Source organism: Nanorana parkeri, unplaced genomic scaffold (genome assembly GCF_000935625.1).
Source record: "Nanorana parkeri isolate BGI_ZX_2015 unplaced genomic scaffold, ASM93562v1 scaffold1252, whole genome shotgun sequence".
Taxonomy (NCBI): domain Eukaryota; kingdom Metazoa; phylum Chordata; class Amphibia; order Anura; family Dicroglossidae; genus Nanorana; species Nanorana parkeri.
The window spans coordinates 157,082-176,642 of NW_017307520.1; the positions used below are offsets into that span (position 1 = coordinate 157,082).

Here is a 19,561-nt window from a genome sequence, read left to right on the forward strand (position 1 = left end):
TACAAGATACATTTTATAACACCCTCTGCAGAACTTTTTTTTTACCTGGGCCTCTCTCCTCAGTGGTTAGCAGACTTGCACCTGCTCATCAAGGGACTTCTGGCCCAGGTAGTGATAAATCCTGTTCTATCTGCAAAAAGATTTCAGGGTTTTTGCGGTGCCCAAGAAAGGCAGAGTACATCTGCTTCTAGATCTTCTAGAACTTGAAGGTTCAAGTTTGAGTTAATATGTTCAATGGAGGCGTCCCTGCATCAGGGACAAATTTCTGGCATCCATAGATATCAAGTATGTATCAAGTATGCATACATTCATGTACCCATATACCAGGAGCACCAGCGATTCTTGCGCTTTGTGGTCTGGAAGGAACACTACCAATTCACAGCCTTGTCATTCAGCTTAGGCACAGCTGCTCAGCTGTTCACCAAAACTTTTGTGCCAGTGTTAGCTGCCTTAAAGTCAAGAGAGATACTAATCATGAGGTACCTGGATGACCTCCTATTGTTGGCAGAGTCTCATTCGGAACTGGAGTCCAGCCTGTCTATCACCACTGAAAGCTGAAGGAGTTCTGGTGGATCCTATATCTTAAAAATTACTAATTTACTTCATCACTTCTCCTGGAATGCTCAGGGCTGATCTTAGACAGCAGCCAGGGCAAGCTGTTCCTTCTAGTTGGAAAAGCTATGGAAGCTATGGCTTCACATTCGCCTACTGTGAGCTTGCCATTGGTAATCCATTTCCCAATGTATATGAATGTTGGGTCTCATGGTAACATCCTTTGAGGCATTTCTCTAAGCACAACTTTACACCAGAACATTGCAGCATGAGATCCCATCACAGTGGATCACTGGAAAGGGAGAGCAAGGTAAGTCACTTTACAAAGTAATTCTTGGTTTGGTTTCTCTGCTCTGCTAGTAGCCAGGAAGTAATCGCATCCTCTGCACTGGACAATAGCGATGTTGGATGTTAGCCTGCATGGCTGGGCAGGATTTCAAGCAATTATATGAATGCACCTCCTGTAGGCAGGGCCAAAAAAGGGTGGTAGAGAAGCCCTCCTGTACCGAGCCAGGGCCTCATCAGGCCAGCAGGGTGGCTTAGGCTCGGCCTGAAATGTTTTTCTTCCCTTTTTCCTTCCCTCTGGCTCTTTTTCTTCTTTCCCCACCCATCTTCCACCATACACATCCACCCTGCTCTTAGCAACCAGGATGCTCTGGCCAGCATCCCATCCAGCTCTTGGAAATCAATGATTGGTTGCTAGGAGCCAAATGCGACACTGACCAGAACATCCCAGGTTACTAAGAGCGGGGTGGATGTTCATGGTGGAAGATGGGCGGGGAAAGAAGAAAAAGAGCCTGATGGACCTGAGTGGGAAGATGTGTATGGGCTTGTTCACCCCATAAAATCATACATATTATTCTCTTTTTCACACCAGCAGCCACATTGAACCGCATGGCTGCTCGTGTGCATGTGCCCAGGCAGTGCTGATGCACTCGATCGAGGCGCATTGCACTTTCTTTTTGTTAGAACTTTACTGAAATGCCACAAGTGACATTTCATTAAGTTCTATGAGTACACCGCAGTGTAATGTGGTTGTACTTAAGTACTGCATGCTGTAATTTGTTTTAAGTGCATTCCACCACTCCGGGGGGCTCTGCAGGGTCTATGGTGGGATCTGCAAGGTCTATGGTGGGCTCCGCTGGGTCTCAGGGGGGCTTTGTAGGATCTGTGGTGGGCTCAGTAAGGTCTATGGTGGGCTCTGCAGGGTCTCAGGGAGGCTTTGCAAGATCTGTGGTGGGCCCTGCGGGGTCTAAGGTGGGGGTCAATGGTGGGCTCCGCAGGGTCTCAAGGAGGCTGTGCAGGATCTGTGGTGGGTTCCGCAGCCTGCAGAGCCCACCATAGATCTTGCACAGCCGCCCTGAGACCCTGCAGAGCCCACCAGAGATCCTTCACAGGTGACTAGGCTGAAGGGCAAGGCGGCAAATTGAAAGTGTTCCTATACTATCGCAAAGCACAAGAATTGCTGGTGTCCCTAGTAAATTGGTAAATGAAAATATGCATCCTTCATTTACATTCAAGGCTTTGAGATCCAAAACTAAATTAATTTCTCACTTCTTGGGAGCTGTGAAGAGGTTTGAGTCAAACCCCCTGTAATCTTTCTGCAGTTGAAACAGTATTTCCTGACGCCTACATGGCAGTATACAATGGGCTGCCCTGGCAAGTAAGTGCCATTACTGGCCTATGGGTGCGCCAGGGCAAAACTCTATAGCTGACCGCCATAGGGTTAGAGGGGAACTTGTGGATGTAACTGCTTGACTGGGCTAGTAATTGACAGAGAATAAAGAGGCAGAAAGGTGCAGGTCTGAAGCCTTAAACAGGTGATATACTTTATGAACTGCCAATTACTAGCCAAGTCAAGCAGCTACATGCACAAGTTCCCCTCTAACCCTATGGCGGTCAGCTATAGTTTTGCCCTTGCGCACCCATAGACCAGTGATGGCACTTACTTGCCAGGGCAGACCATTGTATGCTGCCATGTATTGGCGTCAGGAAAGGAAAATTACCGATAGGTAAGTATAGAATTTTCCAATTTTTTGCTCCCAGGGCCAGAAGTCCCTTAAAGACCAGGTACAAGTCCACTAACCTTTACAGAGATAAGCACAGGTTGCAGGAGAAAAAAATCTTTGTGGAGGGGATGTATGACATTCTATTTGAACCCTAAGGCTACTAGCTTGCAAACCTCTTTGTCACATTGGCTAGCCAGTAATCCACAAACCCCAGAAGTCATCCTGCACCTTGAGGTAGACAGATGGGGCTAAAACATTATGTAGAAGAGGCGGGCTTCTCCACAAACTTGGTAGGCTTGGACTTTCGGGGACTCCTGTCTCTTGGGAAGGGCTTAGGGGACTTTAATCCCTTGTCCAAACTTCCTCACGAACAAAAAAAGCTTGTTTGGGCTGGAAAGATATCAGATTTGTGATGATAATCCTTCTAATTCTAGACATTCTAATCCAGTGACGCACCAAACAATCAATCCCCTGTGAACAGCATATCCATCTTAAAAGAGCCTTTTTAGAAGTTTAGTCAGCCTACTAACATTTAAGCCACAGCAACATGCAAATGACCATTGCATAGGCCGATATCCAGCACAGCATCTCATACATTAAGCCCTGTACCAGCTGCTTTGCAAAGTCCACATAAACCTGTGAGACTCATTCCTCCTATAAACTCTTAGGCACAGGATATTTCCACTTTATTAGGGTTTTTTGACACCAGCACCGAAAGCTACAGCTGGATCAGGGGCATCACCAAGCCGGGTGTCACACGGCACCAACGTCAATATGTGTACACGTGAGGTCATTACGCATCTGTGTATACGCATCAACGTCACGTGCACGTTACTGTCGGCGGCCATCTTAGTGATGGACGCCGGCAAGGAGAGGAGGGGACATTTATTCAGTGTGATAAGGTATGCCGCTGGGTCCCCTCTTCTCTCATGCAGCTGTTAGGCACTCAGCCCATGGCCAAGTGCCCGACTTTTCAGAGGGGGTGACACCAAAATGACTGTCAGTCTGTTTGGCATCACCCCCTCTGTTGATATCGCCTCATACCCCCTTGTGACGCCATTGAGCTGGATGCATAACCGATCCTGAAATCATGCACATGGATCTAGTGGACTGCTTTCTTTTTTGTGGGATTTTTAAAGGAAAAGCTCATCCTCCATCAGAATCTCTGTTGCTTTCTTTAAACAGGACAGTGAAGGATCTAACACAGACAGAGACACCCATTTTTTTTTAAAAAAGCTTCTCCTCAAAGGGATAACATGCTCAAATATGCTGTGGCAAATTAAATGGCCCAGGCAGTTGCTTTCATTCCTTCTAAAAAAAACAAACATTAAAATACGAGAGGTACCATAAAACTTGTCTTGTGCATTTCAAAAGCTATTTTTTTACTGGATGTCATAGCAGTGGAATCCCAAACTGACTTGATTAGTGTAGACATCACTGCCTTGAAGCGAGGCTGAGGTGGGCTCTTTGCTACCCAGAGGTGCAGACCCTGAATCCCTCATTTGTCACTGAGGCTGCACCCTCCATCTGGGATGACTCCTCCTAGTAATCCTGAGAGCACAGAGGGAAGATAACGGATATATAGAAAGTTTATGCTTCCAGGAGAAAATTAAAGGCAAATTGTGGTGAGTTGAATTTTATTCACAGGTTGACTTTAGCCAATTAAACATTTTTCATAGAGGGGCAGCAGATGGGAAGGAGTGTGGAGGTTAGAAATGTCCTGCAGTAGCATACATAATAGATTATAAAGGTTATTAGTATGTTACAATTCGGAGAAACCAAAAAGGGGAATGTTGTGGTAGCAGAGGAAAAACATGGCCATGGACTATTATTTCTGGTGTCTCCAGAGTTAGAAAAAGGTTTATTTTGGCGATAAAGCTGATATTTACCCTCCTTCCTCGAAGCACACATATTCATAGTGCATGCTGCTCTGAATGCATATCCCTAAACATCATTCAGTCATTCATACAATCAAATTACATTTTCCTGACACTTCCTGGTTTTCAAATTGCACTGATGACGAAACATGCGCAAGATCAGGTGATGCGTCATCAGTGGGCCAGCATGTAATAAAGAAGAAGCTGGCCACCAATGCCATTTATTTCAATGGCATAGGTTTCCCATGCACATGGGGGACTGATCAAGGGGACTGCAGAAAAAAATAAAAGAAAGAGGAAAGTAGCGATTATTGACTTTAATGGTTTTAAATTAAGAGTGCATTGCTGTTGTCAGTTTTATTAAGGGAGAAAGGGGCGGTGGGCAAGGAAAGCAGGACTTAGAAATGTATTGAATGTGATAAATACAGACACAAAAGTGTGAGGTAGATAGAATGCTACACCACTGAGTGTTTTATGTTTTACACATTTAACAATGAATGCCTTAACGGATTAGTGCTGTTTACTTAAGGCAACAAATTCATGAATATGCTTAAATATCTGTTAGAGATTAACTTTCTGTCTTTGTAGTTTTCTATAAATGAAAAAAAGAAAGTAATTATAAATCAGAAACCTCATTCTTTCCTAACCAACTGTTTTTCTAAGGATGTCTGCAAATGTGAATATTAATGCTGGCATAAGTGAATAAACACTTTTCTGGGGTGTATAAAAAGAAGACTTTTTTTTTAACCTCCTGAGTAGGGGAACACAACATTTCAGCAGATACAGCTATGTCTGGTAAAGAACTTACAAAGGTCCCAAATGGACAGGACAGACCAAAATGGGATAACAAAATCCAGTATCTTTTGACATGTATTGGATTTGCAGTGGGCTTGGGAAATGTATGGCGATTTCCATATTTATGCCAAACATATGGAGGAGGTAAGCACATTTAAACAGATTAATGTAGGACTTTGTAGGCATTTTAAAACTTAATTTAATCACCTAAAGGTCATAGGATTTGTACTCCTATGTGACCAAAATGTTATTAATCTAATGTAATTGTGCATCTTTTTGTAGTATTTTAAGATCGGTCGAAGGCCATGAATACATTTACTTTCATTTTACAGTGTGGAATTTGAATTTTTCCAGTACAACTACATATTAAGCACATCCCCAACAAACGAAGTTTTGTTCTCCTGAATACAGGGATAACTCATAAAAGCACCTTTTTTTGCAATGTGGTGGAGGTAGATGGTTTATTATAACTTCTTCCCAGGTAGCCAGTGTTACCTCTAGATCACTTAATTTAATGTGTAGAAAAAAATGACAGAGCGTTCCAGCACAAGGCGCCCACTGCAACTCTGAAGAATGCTCTAGGTCTTACCCGAAGCCTTGCAGGATCCAGGTATGGACTTGGTGCTGTCCCCACTGGCAATGGCACCCTAGGCCATGGTCTATGTAGCAGCCCTTCCCTTTCAATGTGCTTTCAAGGCCAGATTGCCCCCACTTGACACAGCTCACACTAGAAGCCAATGGGTTTCTGAAGGTTGAATGAGACACCAATAATAACCCAAGAAGCTGCCAAATATGAGGTTTTCTACATTCTTTATGAAAGTATAAAACCTCTTTAAAGGGCTAGTTAACACCAGGAGGCTGAGCTGCGTTGATTAGCTTTGAAAACACATAGAAAAAGCAATGTAGGGAATTTATCGACACTCATGCAGACAAAATCTGGAGCAGATTTGCACTGCAGTCAATCAGCTTCTCTCTCTCATTTTCAAATCTCACCTGAACAAACTGAAGAGAGAAGCTGATTGGTTGCCATGGGCAACTGCTCCCGATTCTGTCTGCCCTAGTTTTGATAAATTCTCCCCAATATTTTTATATGTGCCATGTCTGCATTTTTACACAGCACAACTCGTCACACATTTCAAAATGTGCTCTGGTGAATAGACATTTGTGACATTTCTATAAATGAAAACAATATTCAGTTCAGTATCTTAGTTCATCATTTAGAAATGCTAATATTGAACTGTAGACATTTAATATTGTGGAGGTTGTGGAGAGGAAGAGAGAGTATGTGTACTTATATATGTGATCTGTGATGGATCCCATATATATATTGTAGAGGTGCGTGGCAATGTCACGATGTAATTTGGCAACACAGCTACCCAAAACTCTGTTAGAGAGGCTGAGAGGTTCCAGGATGTGAATACTTTTGCATGGAAGAAACTGGCTTCTCAGTTTCTTCCAGGTTTTCTGGACTGTAGTGGAGTGGAATCTCTAGTCCTGGGGTCAGGTGTTGCCAATGACCAGTCTAGGAGGAACAGGTGGCTGAGAAGAGCCTTATTGAGAGTCTGGAACAGAGCTCAGGGGAGTTGTGGGTGTGCAGGAGAAACATGGCTACAGGCAAACTCTGTTGCATATGTGGAACAGCCGGGGAAGGCTGGGTGAGGTCAAGAGGGTCAGCGACACCTAAGGGACCTGTCGGAAAGCCTCAGTGACCCATGAGGGGTGAGCAGTGCCAATATCACACAGTTGTGTGTTAAGATGTTTGGAGCTGAGGAAAGCGATACTGAGCACTGTATTTGCGGAGAAATATGGTAAAGTCCTGAGACTAACACGCTGGGAGTGTATGGGACAGCCTGATGTCAGTGAGACAGAAAACACGATGTTTTGATGAAAGTCAAACAAACTGTTATGTTTCGTTATGCTGAAGAAAAGCGGATTATTAATTGAAATGCATTGATTGTTGGCCTTTGTGTGAATAAAACACTGTCCTTTGATGTTAAAGACAGCTTTTTTTCAGTTATATGTCCTATGCTAAAAAAGCTTATTTAGGTGTGGGTGATCATTTTTTTGCTGGTTTTCAGATGTTATGAGGCTTCCTCTCGCCGTACATTATTTATAAAATGGGTATTGCTTTTAGTGTAGTATAAATTTCCCTTCGCATCTCCTCCTTTCAACATCTAATGTGAAGTAAAGGGCCATTAATGAAGCCATTACCATTCATAGCGTAAAAACTGAAATTTATAAAGTACTGTAATCTTGAAGTATTCATAGGCATCATAGATCAATGCCTTTGCATTAAATTTAGGAAGCCAATTAAATGTTATTTTAACACTACAAGAGATAACTACTGGTTTTTGCCATCCATTGGCACCACTCAGCTCCGAGTCATTTATTGCTGGAATTCTGCAGAGTTTTAAAAGATCTTAGGCTTGCAAAGGCCTTTAGTTTTCCATTTCAAAGATTTTATTTGTTTTATAAACATATACAAATATACATCAACATCGACAGTCTGCAAGGATAAACCTATACTAAAGTATAGGCCTTTAGTTTTCATGCAAAGCATGGTGAGGGACTATTGTGGTTCTTGATAGCTCTTTTTAACCATGCATATACATAGTGTTGTCTATTATTGTTTCATATTTTTTCATATTTTATCCCTGTATCAGAACACATGCAGTTTTATAACTGCAACATGTGGTGATAAGGCATTCAAGGAGTTCTGCAAGCTGTGTAAAGCATGGTTCAGATTCTCTTGGGTTCAGGACCTCAAGTCTGTCTTATATCAGCAAAGAGGATCCTAGTACAAGCGTTATTCAGCACAGTTTCAGTGTTAAAGCAGCCTTATTTATTTTTGCTGAACAGGTATGGTAAACTACACTGCTACTACTACTGATACGAGTAAGCCCTTATGCCAATGCTTATCAAAGACCTATTGCTTCATTGCAACTTGCAGAAATGTGTTTATTCCTTGGATGATAAAAAGAAGTGAGGCAAAACTTGTTTGTGCTTGTTTGTTTAAAACACAAAACAAAAGCTCCTACTGTATATGCTGACTTTTTTTCTTACATGTTCTTTTTCTCTTCTGGCTTTTCCCATTTTTGCACCTCAGTGCCTCCCTGCAACACAAACTCTTGTTTAGCAATGCACTGTACCTGGAAATCTCTGTGTCCCAGTCCCCCCTCCCCAACACATGAGTACCCTGCAACAAATGCCACTGCCTCCATAAAAACAGCTCAGGTCCAAAAAATCCTTGGAAATGTCCCTAGGTCTACATCCTTGGCACAGCAGCAGATTGTATATGGAAACTCAGCAATACCCCTTGCCAATATCACTACTGCCCATCTTCTATTCAGCATCGAAGTGTTCCAGCAAGTAGCTAAGCTTCATTGCTTAAAGTAAAACTGAAGCCAAAACTTTTTTTTTTTAATTCTGTATCGAGATAGAGTAAGGATTAGCCATCTGTGTCCTGTGGGGAGATTTTCACTGCCTGTCTAATAAGAACATCAGAAAGCTCAGATCAAGTGTCAACAGATCAAGTGTCTAGTGTCTCCTTTTTCTTTCAAGTCCACTGATGAGGATCACCAGGACATGGGCTATTCCCACAGTTGGTTCTGTGGTGTCCCACCAGTGATCCTGCCATTGATGCACCAGTATTTAAGGATCCCATAGATTAATGTTGAGAGTAAACCAGGGGTCTCAAAGTACTGGCCCATGGGCCGGTTACATTTGACTTGTCAATAGTGGGGTAGAGCCAGCCCTTCTGTACCTGGAAATCCTTCCTCCAGCCTGCGGGCATGTGAATTCTGTAGGCCTGCACACATCTTTAAATGAATACAATAGGTTTGGCGTTGTTGAATTTAATGTATTAAGAGCCTGGCTATATGAGCAGCAAGCTAGTGGAGTGACTAGCAGCTTGCAGCACTGTGCTCCTGGAATCACTTCCGCTGGGAATATTACTAATCATTTTTAAGTCTCAAGGAGCCCTGCTCAAATTAATACATTGGGGGTCAGTAGAAACAATGCCCCCTTCCCCCGTTTGGTAGTCAGTGAAAAGTATGCCCCCTTGCATTACTTGTCAGTGGTAAAATCCATCCCCTTGCATTGGGGGTCCATGTTAAGAATGGCTTACCCCTTGCATTGGTGGTCAGTGGTAAGAATGCTCCTCTTTACAGTGGTGGGATGAATTCAACCTTTACAGAGAGTGAAAAAGATCATTGGTGTCGTGCCACTGTGCCAAGTGTCTGTCTCTCCTCTCTCCCTCCTGGCTATCTCTCCTTGCTTCCTCCCCTAGCTGTTTCCTTGTTCTCTCCCTTGGCTGTCTCTCCTCGCTCTCTCTCCTGGCTGTCTCTCTTCATGCGGCCCCTGTGGAAGAAGAAACCATACCGAGTGGCCCTCAGGTCATTTGAGTTTGAGAACCCTGCTCTCACAAATCAGCAAAACCTATGGTAAGGGATCCAGCTTTACTTCACAATAATTTTTTTAGTGATTAGAGTTCATGTCTGCACTGCTAGATGGGTTAGCGGATGTTCGCTGTCTTATTTCCTGTACGGGTCTCCTATCAGTTAATATGCAGAGAACTCTTTGGTTGAAAAGTTAAGCTGCGTAACAGGCATGTAAAAAGCTCTTATGGTTCATGCCCTTTGAGCAACAACATCTCTTTAGAGCTGCCTTGGACACCCTCGTCAAGGAACTGGTGGAAAGTGTAATCATCAACTCTAGCAGAAGACACATATATGGAAGAAACAACAGGATCCCACTTGATTACACATGAGGGATAAGCTGAGAAACCATATAATCAAATAAATATTCTTCAAACAAGACTAGCGTAAAGTATAAAAAGTCAGTTTATTACAAGAAAAGATATAACCATAATTTACCAAATGTGCACACATAAGTCCTACTCCCCAACAATAACAAAACCCCTACCTGTTTTGTTTTATTATTTTTGGGGAGGGGTGCACATTTCATTAATTATGATTATATCTTTTCTTGTATTAAATTGACTTTTTATACTTTACGCTAGTCTTGTTTGAAGAATATTTGTTTGATTATATGGCTTCTCAGCTGATCCCTGATGGGAACCTGTTGTTTCTTGCATATTTGTTTAGAACACAGAGAACAGCTGACAAACCAGGAAGTGTTTACTGTTGTACAATTTAGTGTCCTTCAAAATGGAAGGACATCTCTTATATTTTGAGGACATCTGGACAACATCTCAGATGCCTTGGCAAGGTAGGTGGTTTCAACAGGCTACAAACTAAAGTTCCTACACCCCTCCTCACTCTATGTCTTCCAATCTACCTGTATCACTGCTCAGATTAGCAGACCTCCATGGAGCCCTTGCGAGTCCTCTGTGAATGTCTTGTTACACTCCCAGGGTTTCCCCATTGCGGAATACTCGGACAACCTCCTGTTGAGGGAACAGTTGCAACAAGTCCTAACCAATGTGGTGCAGACAGTTTAGACCCTGAAAAGGTTCAGCTGGGTTCTGAATCTTCAGATGTCTGCATTGGAACCATCTCATCACTTGGAATATCTGGGTCTTTTGTACACAGCTCAAGCCACGGTTTTCCTTCCAGCAGAAAAATGTCAAAATGTCAGCTTAAATACTCAAATTCTTCAGTTCAAGATTCGGCCTACTATTCATTTTTGCAAGCAAGTTCTGGGGATACTGGTAGCACCTTTCAAGGCAGTCCTGATTGCTCAATTTCACTACAGGCCCCTGCCCCTTCCTTCCAAAGGTGATTTCGAACTTTCACCTCTACTACGACATTGTGTTTCTGTCCCTTTGTTCAGTCCCAGAACATAAGAAGGAGATTCCCCTCATTGTTTGGATGTAGTTTGTGATGTGAATGTCAACCTCACAGCCACTCCTTCCATTAGAAAGACTGACTCCCTCTTTGTTTCCTGATGATCCTTTTTTAACCAGGTGCATTTTCAGGCCTTATCTGTTGGCGTAGAACATAAGCTCCTGTAGGCAGTTTTTTGAGCTGCAGGCAGTCCAGAATTGCTTTCCACTGTTATCAGTTGCTGTTTTGCCCACTCAGCTAGACTGCTTTTGGATATTCCAACTGTCTGTAAATCCTGAGAATGAACAAAAAAATTATTGTATTTATGTACTCACCATAAAATCCTTTTGTTGAAGTTAATTGAGGGATACCCCTCTGTGTTTCTTGTCTACTCTCAGCACCGTTTTTTTCTAAGCTGGTCACTGTTATTTGCTTGCCATTGTCTAAATCCTCCTGGTGGTAGCATTATACTGAAATTATCTCTGAATCCTGTGTCCCTCAATGAACTCTCAAGGAAACATATTATATGTGAGCTTTCTGTACATACACACAAATAAAGAACTAAAATTACATTAAAGAAGGTGAATTGCTTCATGCCATTATCTATAAAATTATTGCTAATGTTGATAATGCTTACTACTGAACAAACGTTTCTGTTTTATGTTTAGGTGCTTTCTTAATTCCATATTTCATAGCTCTAGTATTGGAAGGAATACCTTTATTCCACCTTGAACTTGCAATTGGACAACGATTAAGGAGAGGAAGTATTGGAGCATGGAACACAATTTCACCATACTTGGGAGGCGTTGGTATGCATGTATTATCTCAGTAATACACTTACAGTTTGTTAGGCAGAAATGCAGCCATCATGGAAGCGACACATGGCAGTTCCATTGTACATAGAATTTAGAGGGCAGTCGCACATTTCGATCACTGATAGACAAGCTTTTTTTTTGGGTAAAGCCTTATTAATATTTATAAACATAACAGATACATCAGATTCATAAGAGGCACAGACCAACATCAAGACACCAATAAACAGCTATTGAATACTAGCAAGATGTCATGTAAATTGTATGCTAAGCCTAGTTCATAAAGAAAATAAACCATTGAGAACCATTGCATGTGTCAATGTCAGAACTTTCTCTCTGATAAAAACCAGTATTTAATTTATGAAAACAGGTAGGGATCTAAAATTAAGGAGATTCCCTACTAATTTTCACAATTTAACTGATAACCTAATGTTATCACTAATTTGAAGACGAAGTAAAAACAATAATGTGCAAAAATATATATATTTATTAACGATAAAATCAGTGCAAAATAATCAAAATATAAATCGGTGACAATAGATAATAAGGATCAAAATATGCCATGCTATTTACTTAGCAAGTATAACGTTATGAAGTTTAAAACCACCGGATATAATTCAAATGTTAATAAAACAGAACCATGTATCTAAGAAAAGCAGCTAATTAAACTCTCAGTATGAAGCGACAACAAAAAAAATGTGCATATTTAACATGTGACCTCTCCCACCAAACAGACATTCAGGGTTAGTTCACACCAGATCCGTGTGCATCTGTGCAGCTGCAGTGCAATTCGTTTTGACTTGCTTTTATTGCTTTTTGTTGCAATTCGATGTGGATTTTTTTCAGATGCAAATTAGACCATTATGTCACTTCCTTCTTTCTGTCCGAGCACTTCCAATTCTGCTTTTTCTTCTCATTTTGGATGCGTTCCATTCAGATGCGTTTGCATGCAGTTTTGATGCATTCCGTTGCAATCCGATGCAGCTAAAATGAGGCCAGCAGGATTTTTTCTTACTGCTTTGGAACAGACTGCACTGGTGTGAACAGAGCACCAGAAATCCCATTGGAAAGCATGGTGACGCAATTTGGATGCAGCTGCAAAACTAAATGGATTGCATCACAACTGCATCTGGTGTGTACTAGCCCTCAAAGCTCAAAGCCCTTACTGTGCGTGCATGATCTAATATGTTATATTTCTGAGCACAGGACTAGCTAAATTGTTAAAAATCTACCTGTAAAGAAATTAAACAAATATCCACAAAGCTATTATATATATATATATATCAGGGGTGCCCATTAGGTCGATCGCGATCTACCAGTCAATCACAAAGCGATCCCTGGTAGATAGCAATGTCCTTTCCTCCTGCTGTGGGGCTTCTCTGGGGCTTCTCTGGATCCCCGCTGCTCTCCCCAATCTGTATGCAGCGGGGATCCGAGGATAAGCGAACGAAGCGCTGCAGCCGGCGGCAGAAGACGGAGCCGCTATCACAGCAGAACGCCGAGCGGTGAGGAGAGAGAGCCAGAAGCGGAGATCCAGAGGAGAAGCTGTGTACCAATCCTCTGTGCAGGACAAACACTGGAGCGATCAGCTGATCACACCAGTGATTGTAAATAACTGGGGACACATACAGTAGTGCTATGTGTCCCCAGTTTTGAATGAACAGGAAGTGCTTTACATCACTTCCATGTTCATTCATGAGTTTCTCAATGGGGAGTAGCACTCTGTACAGAGATTCCTCCCCATTCAAAAACCGGATGATAGTAAATAGTATCTGAATGAATGGGAAGCCTCTGTGCTTTCCATTCATTTAGAACAGAGGCTGCAGAAAAAGAGAATGAGAGGCTATACTCCCGCGGTGCTGGTGTGGCTGCTGGCTGAATGTGTTAGATGCCGCACGTGGAAAAGGGCAGGACACCTCTCCCCGTGTGCAACGTTGGCCACACAAGCACTGCGGGAGGACAGGACGCCTGGCGCCTCTAGAACGCACTGGAATGCAAGCCGGCCGACTCCCTGCGTTCAGGGGCAGGAGGGGGCGTGGGGTTGTATTGAAGTCAATGGTACCTCAGCCAGGCCCCCCACCCACAATGCAATCGCCTGCCTGCATTCCGGTCCAATGCAATCTGCAAAAAAATATTTTTGCGTTCCGGGTGGGGGTGATCGCACTGTGGGTGAGGGGCGTGGCTGCGGTGCCATTGGCTTCAATGCACCGCCATGCTCCCTCCCCCCCCCGAATGCAGGTTTTTTTTCCCTGGTAGATCTCATTGAGCTTGTCATTTATCTGCGAATTAAAAATTGTGGGCACCCCTGGTATATACAGTATATATGTGTATATAGAAAGTCTATTGACTGTTTGAGAAAGTCTGAGCAAGAAAAAATATATTTCTACATACATTGAGGATGAGGGCATTTGTACTCTGGGCTGCACCTGGGCTGTTCTTCTTTCTCTCTAAAATGTATCGCCATGCAAATATCAAGAAATGTGCCATCATCCCACCCGGGGGTGGCTGAAAAGTATGCTTCATACCATGTTCATTCTTCTAAGTAAAATCAAGAAAAGACTATCTGTGTGGACTGGTTCATCTCCCTCCAACCTCTGAGAAGGTGGGGTTCTACAGGAGTGTGATGTTGGACTGTATCGTGGCTGTAACCATCCTGAGGAGGGTAGGTGTGCAAAGGGGCTATGCCCGACACAGGGTGCCGTTCATGGTGGCCTTTCTCCCTACGGGGGAGGAAGCGCTGAATACCGCAGAGGCGGTGGAAGCCATGAGGCCCTGTGTGCGCAGTACTACACGTGTGGGAGTGTTTGCACGAGGCCAGAACCGTGGCCCCTGACCGTGGGGTGCCTGGTGTCGTGTTGCATACACGGGGTTACACAGAGCCAACCCAAAGGGAACACACACGTAACAACCCAAGAGTGAACCCCGCCTACATGCAGATTATAGAAACAGAATAAAGAGTAGTTAGCCACAATATGCAACGTGTTTACTTATCCTAAAAAGCAAATGCATATTATATATCTCTATCAGCTGTAGCTCATATATCTAGTTATTTATCAGTTATTTATCAGCAGAAAACTGTGGTCAGTTAATATTTCAATACGAGTACTCGATATCCTGCTAGCTACTGTAAAGATAATTTTATATTTTGTTTTGCAGGTATTGCTTCATTGCTTGTGTCCTTTCTGGTGGGAGTGTATTATAACACTATTATAGCATGGATTTTATGGTATTTCTTCAATTCTTTTCAAAATCCACTTCCATGGAGCTACTGCCCTACAACAGATTACAATAACACAGGTAGTAACACCCTTGCAGCAATAAACGTCTTATAAACCATACTGAGGGGTAAATCTGTGCCACTAAGGCTATTGAGATACAGTAAAGAAATCTACAAAGACAATCTACAATGTAACAGAAGATGACTGCCTTGGACTATGTATTACGGTAGATGCTTCCTACATTGTGTGAATACCCTATTGCACATAGTGCCAGTGGCGTAACCAGAGTTCTGGGCGCCCGGGGCAGAAATTCTTTTTCGCCCCTCCCCCCCATTATATAAACAACCACTGGAACTGTACCCTGCACCTCCCCCCCACACACACATGTTTTTATTTTAATTTTTCAAATTTTAATATTTTATTTTTTTAGAAACTTTTTCATTTTTTTAAATTAATTTTTATTTATTAATTAATTTTTTATTAAATATTTTTATTTTTTACTTTACTTTTAGGGGCTTCGGGGAAATATTGGGGGTCTAAACAGACCCCTGATATTTCCCTTTAAAAATAGAAAAAGAGATTGAGGACACAGAGTCCTCAATCTCTTTTTCTGTGTCCCCTGTTATCAATGAACAGGAATCCTTTATGAGTGTTCCTGTTCATTGATAACATGGTATGTTTACTATAACTACAATTATGAATGAACAGGAGGAGATGTAGATCACTCCCATTCATTCATAATTGAGGATATAGTATACATACCAGGTCCTCAATTATGTACAAACACTCAGCGATCACTGAGTGCTTGTACCCGTTCTCCTCTCTGACACACACTGCCATAGGAGGCTGCAAGAGGAGAGCCCAGCCTCCTGTGACAGCGCTGGCTGTCTCCGCCCCCACACCGCTCTGCTGCACTGTGATAGGCGGCCGAGCGGTGTGGGAGGAAAGACACCGGCCGCTCACAGCGCTCGTCCCGCAGCGCTCGGCCGGCTGTCATTTTCTCTCTGATTCCTTTCATCCCTGCTGGGCACTGCTCTGTGTCCCAGCGGGGATGAAAGGAATCACGGCCGCGCCGACAAAACGGCAGGAAAATGTCACTTTCGGCATTTAGCCGAAAGTGCCATTTTCGGCCGGCGCCCCCCCTTCACTTTTCGCCCGGGGCCCGCGCCCCTGCTGCCCCCCCGGTTGTTACGCCACTGCATAGTGCCACTATAACAAAATTCCTTCTAACAGGATAAATTAATTCTCTTTAACAATCATATATTGCCAATACCTGCTATTTCTTGGCATTGGGGACTATATGCTCTTTTCGGTCTCCCTCACCTCCTGGCCAATCACAAAATGGAGCCTTTTGCTTGTATTTGGCCAGGAGATGTAGATGCAACCACATTGCTGAGGTCCATGAGACATACATCGCTACAGCTGAAGTGCGCATGGAAATTCAGTGTGAGCTGAACTTCCACCCAGAAATATACTTAAGATTTGTGGGGAGATGGAGGAATATCTGATTATGGCATGTGAGTTTACAACAAAGAGCCTCTACAACTTAGTGGACTGCAGTAACGGTATTGTGCCCAGAGTTGAGCTTTAAATTCTCTGGGAGGGCTATTACTATGAATAGCCTCAGACCGTGTCCAGAAGAAGCATACAAATCTCGCTCTTGAATGAAGTAATCCTCTATGATCCAACATGAGGCAGACCCGTCCACTTGTCTGTGAGTGAGAGTGAGAGGCCCAAAAACTGCACACTGTGTGCTGTACTTTCATTTAATTAGAGAAATGGATTATAATAGGGAGCATTACACTGTAATGTCCCCTATTATAATATATTTCTCTATTCCAGTGTTTGATAACATTTTGTACTTTCTGTGACACACACAGCCACCATTAACCCCACACAGTCCTGAGTTCAGTGTGTAGCTCAGCCCAGCTACTACAATAATAGTGTGTGACTGTGTGAGGACATTAGGCTCCTCACACACGCTCCGTGTAAGCTCCTCTGTACAGAGACTGATGTGACTGGCTGTGTTCTCTGTACAGCACTGGGGTATATGTCAGAGCTATATAAATGTATAATAATACTGTGAGACTGTGGGGGGATATAAGAGTGTAAGCTCTAATATCACCCCACAGTAAGCTCTGGTGCAGAGACCGCCGGGGGTTTGGGGGGCAAGTTTGTTCCTTAGGTCCGCCACTGTTTTTGCTGTTGGTAATAAGTGCAGTACAGCACTTGGTTAGGTCTAGGCCCCCTCCCCTGTAAATTGGTACCTTCCTGTACATGCAGGAAGGGGGATTTTCAGGAGGTGGAGCTTGGTCTGTAATGGGCTTTACCAAAGAGTGATCAAGGAGTGGAGCAGAGTCGCTTGAGTGATAAGGTTAGTGTTTTAGCAGCCCGATAATGGGGGTGGGGAGAGAGAGCCCGCACAGAGCCTGCAGCCCACCTGAGAGCCTACACAGCCCACCTAGCCCACCTGGGAGTCTCTACAGGCTTAGATGTGCTAGTGGATAGATGAAGGGCAGTTAGTGTTAGTGAATAGGGAGTGCGGTTAGTGTTAGCGAAAAGGGAGGGGGTTAGACTTAGTGATAAGGGAGTGCGGTTAGTGTTAGTAATAAGGGAGTGCGGTTAGTATTAGTGAAAAGGGAGTGCAGTTAGTGATAAGGGAGTGGGGTTAGTGTTAGTGAAAAGGGAGTGCGGTTAGCGTTAATGAAAAAGGAGGGCGCTTAGTGTTTAGTGAAAAGGGATGGCGGTTAGTGTTAGTGATAAGGGAGTGTGGTTAGTGTGAGGGATAAGGGAGTACGGTTAGGGTTTATTGAAAAGGGAGGGCGCTTAGTGTTTAGTGATCAGGGAGTGCGGTTAGGGTTAGTGGTAAGGGAGTGCAGTTAGTGTTAGTGAAAAGGGAGTATAGTTAGTGTTAGTGAAAAGGAAGGGCGGTTAGTGCTAGTGAAAGGGAGTGCAGTTAGTGATAAGGGAGTATGGTTAGTGTTTAGTGATAAGGGAGTGTGGTTAGTGTTAGTGATAAGTGAGTGTGGTTAGTGTTAGTGAAAAGGGAGGGCGCTTAGTGTTAGTGTAGGGTCCTGCTCAATAGTCTACATTGGCGTGGTGGCAGGCTTCATAATTTTTGGCCAAAATATGTTTTTCTATTCTTAAATATTGAATGCATGGATGACTTGGAATACACATTTCAACTTCATACAGTATATTAAGTTGTAACAGTGTTAAAATAAAAGTAAGTGCACTGAAGGCCAGTGGGCGGACTTGATGGGACAGTCGTTTGAAAAGACCTGTGGAGTGTTGGTGGGGGGTTGTGGCAGGCTTAAAGCTGTGTAAGGGGCCACAAAATTTCTGATGGCTGCCCTGCTTTTGACTGCAACTTGTGGAAACCACATTCTTGCATAGAAGCACTGCTGCTATTGCTGTTCAGAGCTATTTATTTATAACTATAAGGGCAGCCCACATCTACCTAATGCCTACTATCTTTTAAACAAAGTTCAACAAATTTTTAATATCCATGTTTAGATATTAATGGTCAGCAAAATGAACTATGGTGATACTGTTAGTGTGTCATTCAGTGCATACATTGTCATACATTCCCTATATGGTTTATGTTATGAATTTGATGCACTGTGAACTCTTCTATTTTTGAACTGAAAAACCTATTTCTTTAAAACTGTCATATTATTTAGGTGCGTATGAAGAGTGTAGTAAAAGTAGCGCAGTTAACTATTATTGGTACAGAAAAACATTAAATATAACCACAACTATCAATGAAAATGGAGATTTGCAATGGTGGATGGTGATTTCTCTAGCAGCAGCATGGAGCGCCGTATATCTGTGCACTATAAGAGGGATTCAATCTACAGGAAAGGTAATGCCTAAAAATGTTCATGTTTTATTAAACTGCGCTAATGTTTGCCTTGTTGCACATATAGCTGTTTTTTATGAATAGGATGTTATGGCAAGTTTAAGGGCCCATTCAAATATTAAAGGTCTGTTGCAGTGCATTACTGTTGGTGCATTATGCATTGGTGCAATATGCATTGGGCTGTCAATGTGCCTCAATGATAAAAAAAAAAAATGTACCTGCACCATTTCATAATGCAGCACGTCACATTGCACAGTGTATATGTTGTGTTGTGCTGCAGCGCAGGGGTGTTGCCAGCTACTGAATATGGAAAGTTAAAAGAGATACACTATCCGTTTGTATATAGAATGCTCTCTGAAATCTAATTTCTGGACTGTAAAATTGGTTCATTTAGAGACATCCCTTGTAACAGAGGCTTTTATTTCAGAGAACCCTTTCCTAAGATATTGTTAAAGTGGTATAGATCGCGCTAATCTTCTTCTTACATAATGGAGGCAGACTTTTCTTTAGTATTTGCTTTTGTTAAATATTGTAGTACAGCAAAGGCAACTCCTATATACTGTACAGTGGCGTAACCAGAGTTCTGGACGCCCGGGGGAAGAATTTTTTTTCCGCCCCCCCCCCCCCCCCTCTATCACAACACAACCGCG

General features: G+C 42.9%; 1 protein-coding gene across 3 annotated transcripts in view; it reads left to right on the forward strand.

Annotated features, from left to right (window-relative positions):
- The first annotated feature begins 5,074 nt into the window (after nt 1–5,074).
- The window catches only part of LOC108797281 (sodium-dependent neutral amino acid transporter B(0)AT3-like), a 59,887-nt gene continuing 45,400 nt past the window's right edge, over nt 5,075–19,561 (forward strand). The window contains exons 1-4 of one of the 3 annotated variants that reach the window (XM_018568853.1): nt 5,075–5,377; nt 11,688–11,828; nt 14,988–15,128; nt 18,733–18,914. In XM_018568853.1, the coding sequence (XP_018424355.1) occupies nt 5,227–5,377; nt 11,688–11,828; nt 14,988–15,128; nt 18,733–18,914 (615 nt within the window). In that variant the 5' untranslated portion in view covers nt 5,075–5,226. The remainder of the gene's footprint in view (nt 5,378–11,687; nt 11,829–14,987; nt 15,129–18,732; nt 18,915–19,561) is intronic. The other 2 variants (XM_018568854.1, XM_018568855.1) reach the window with 2 other exon arrangements.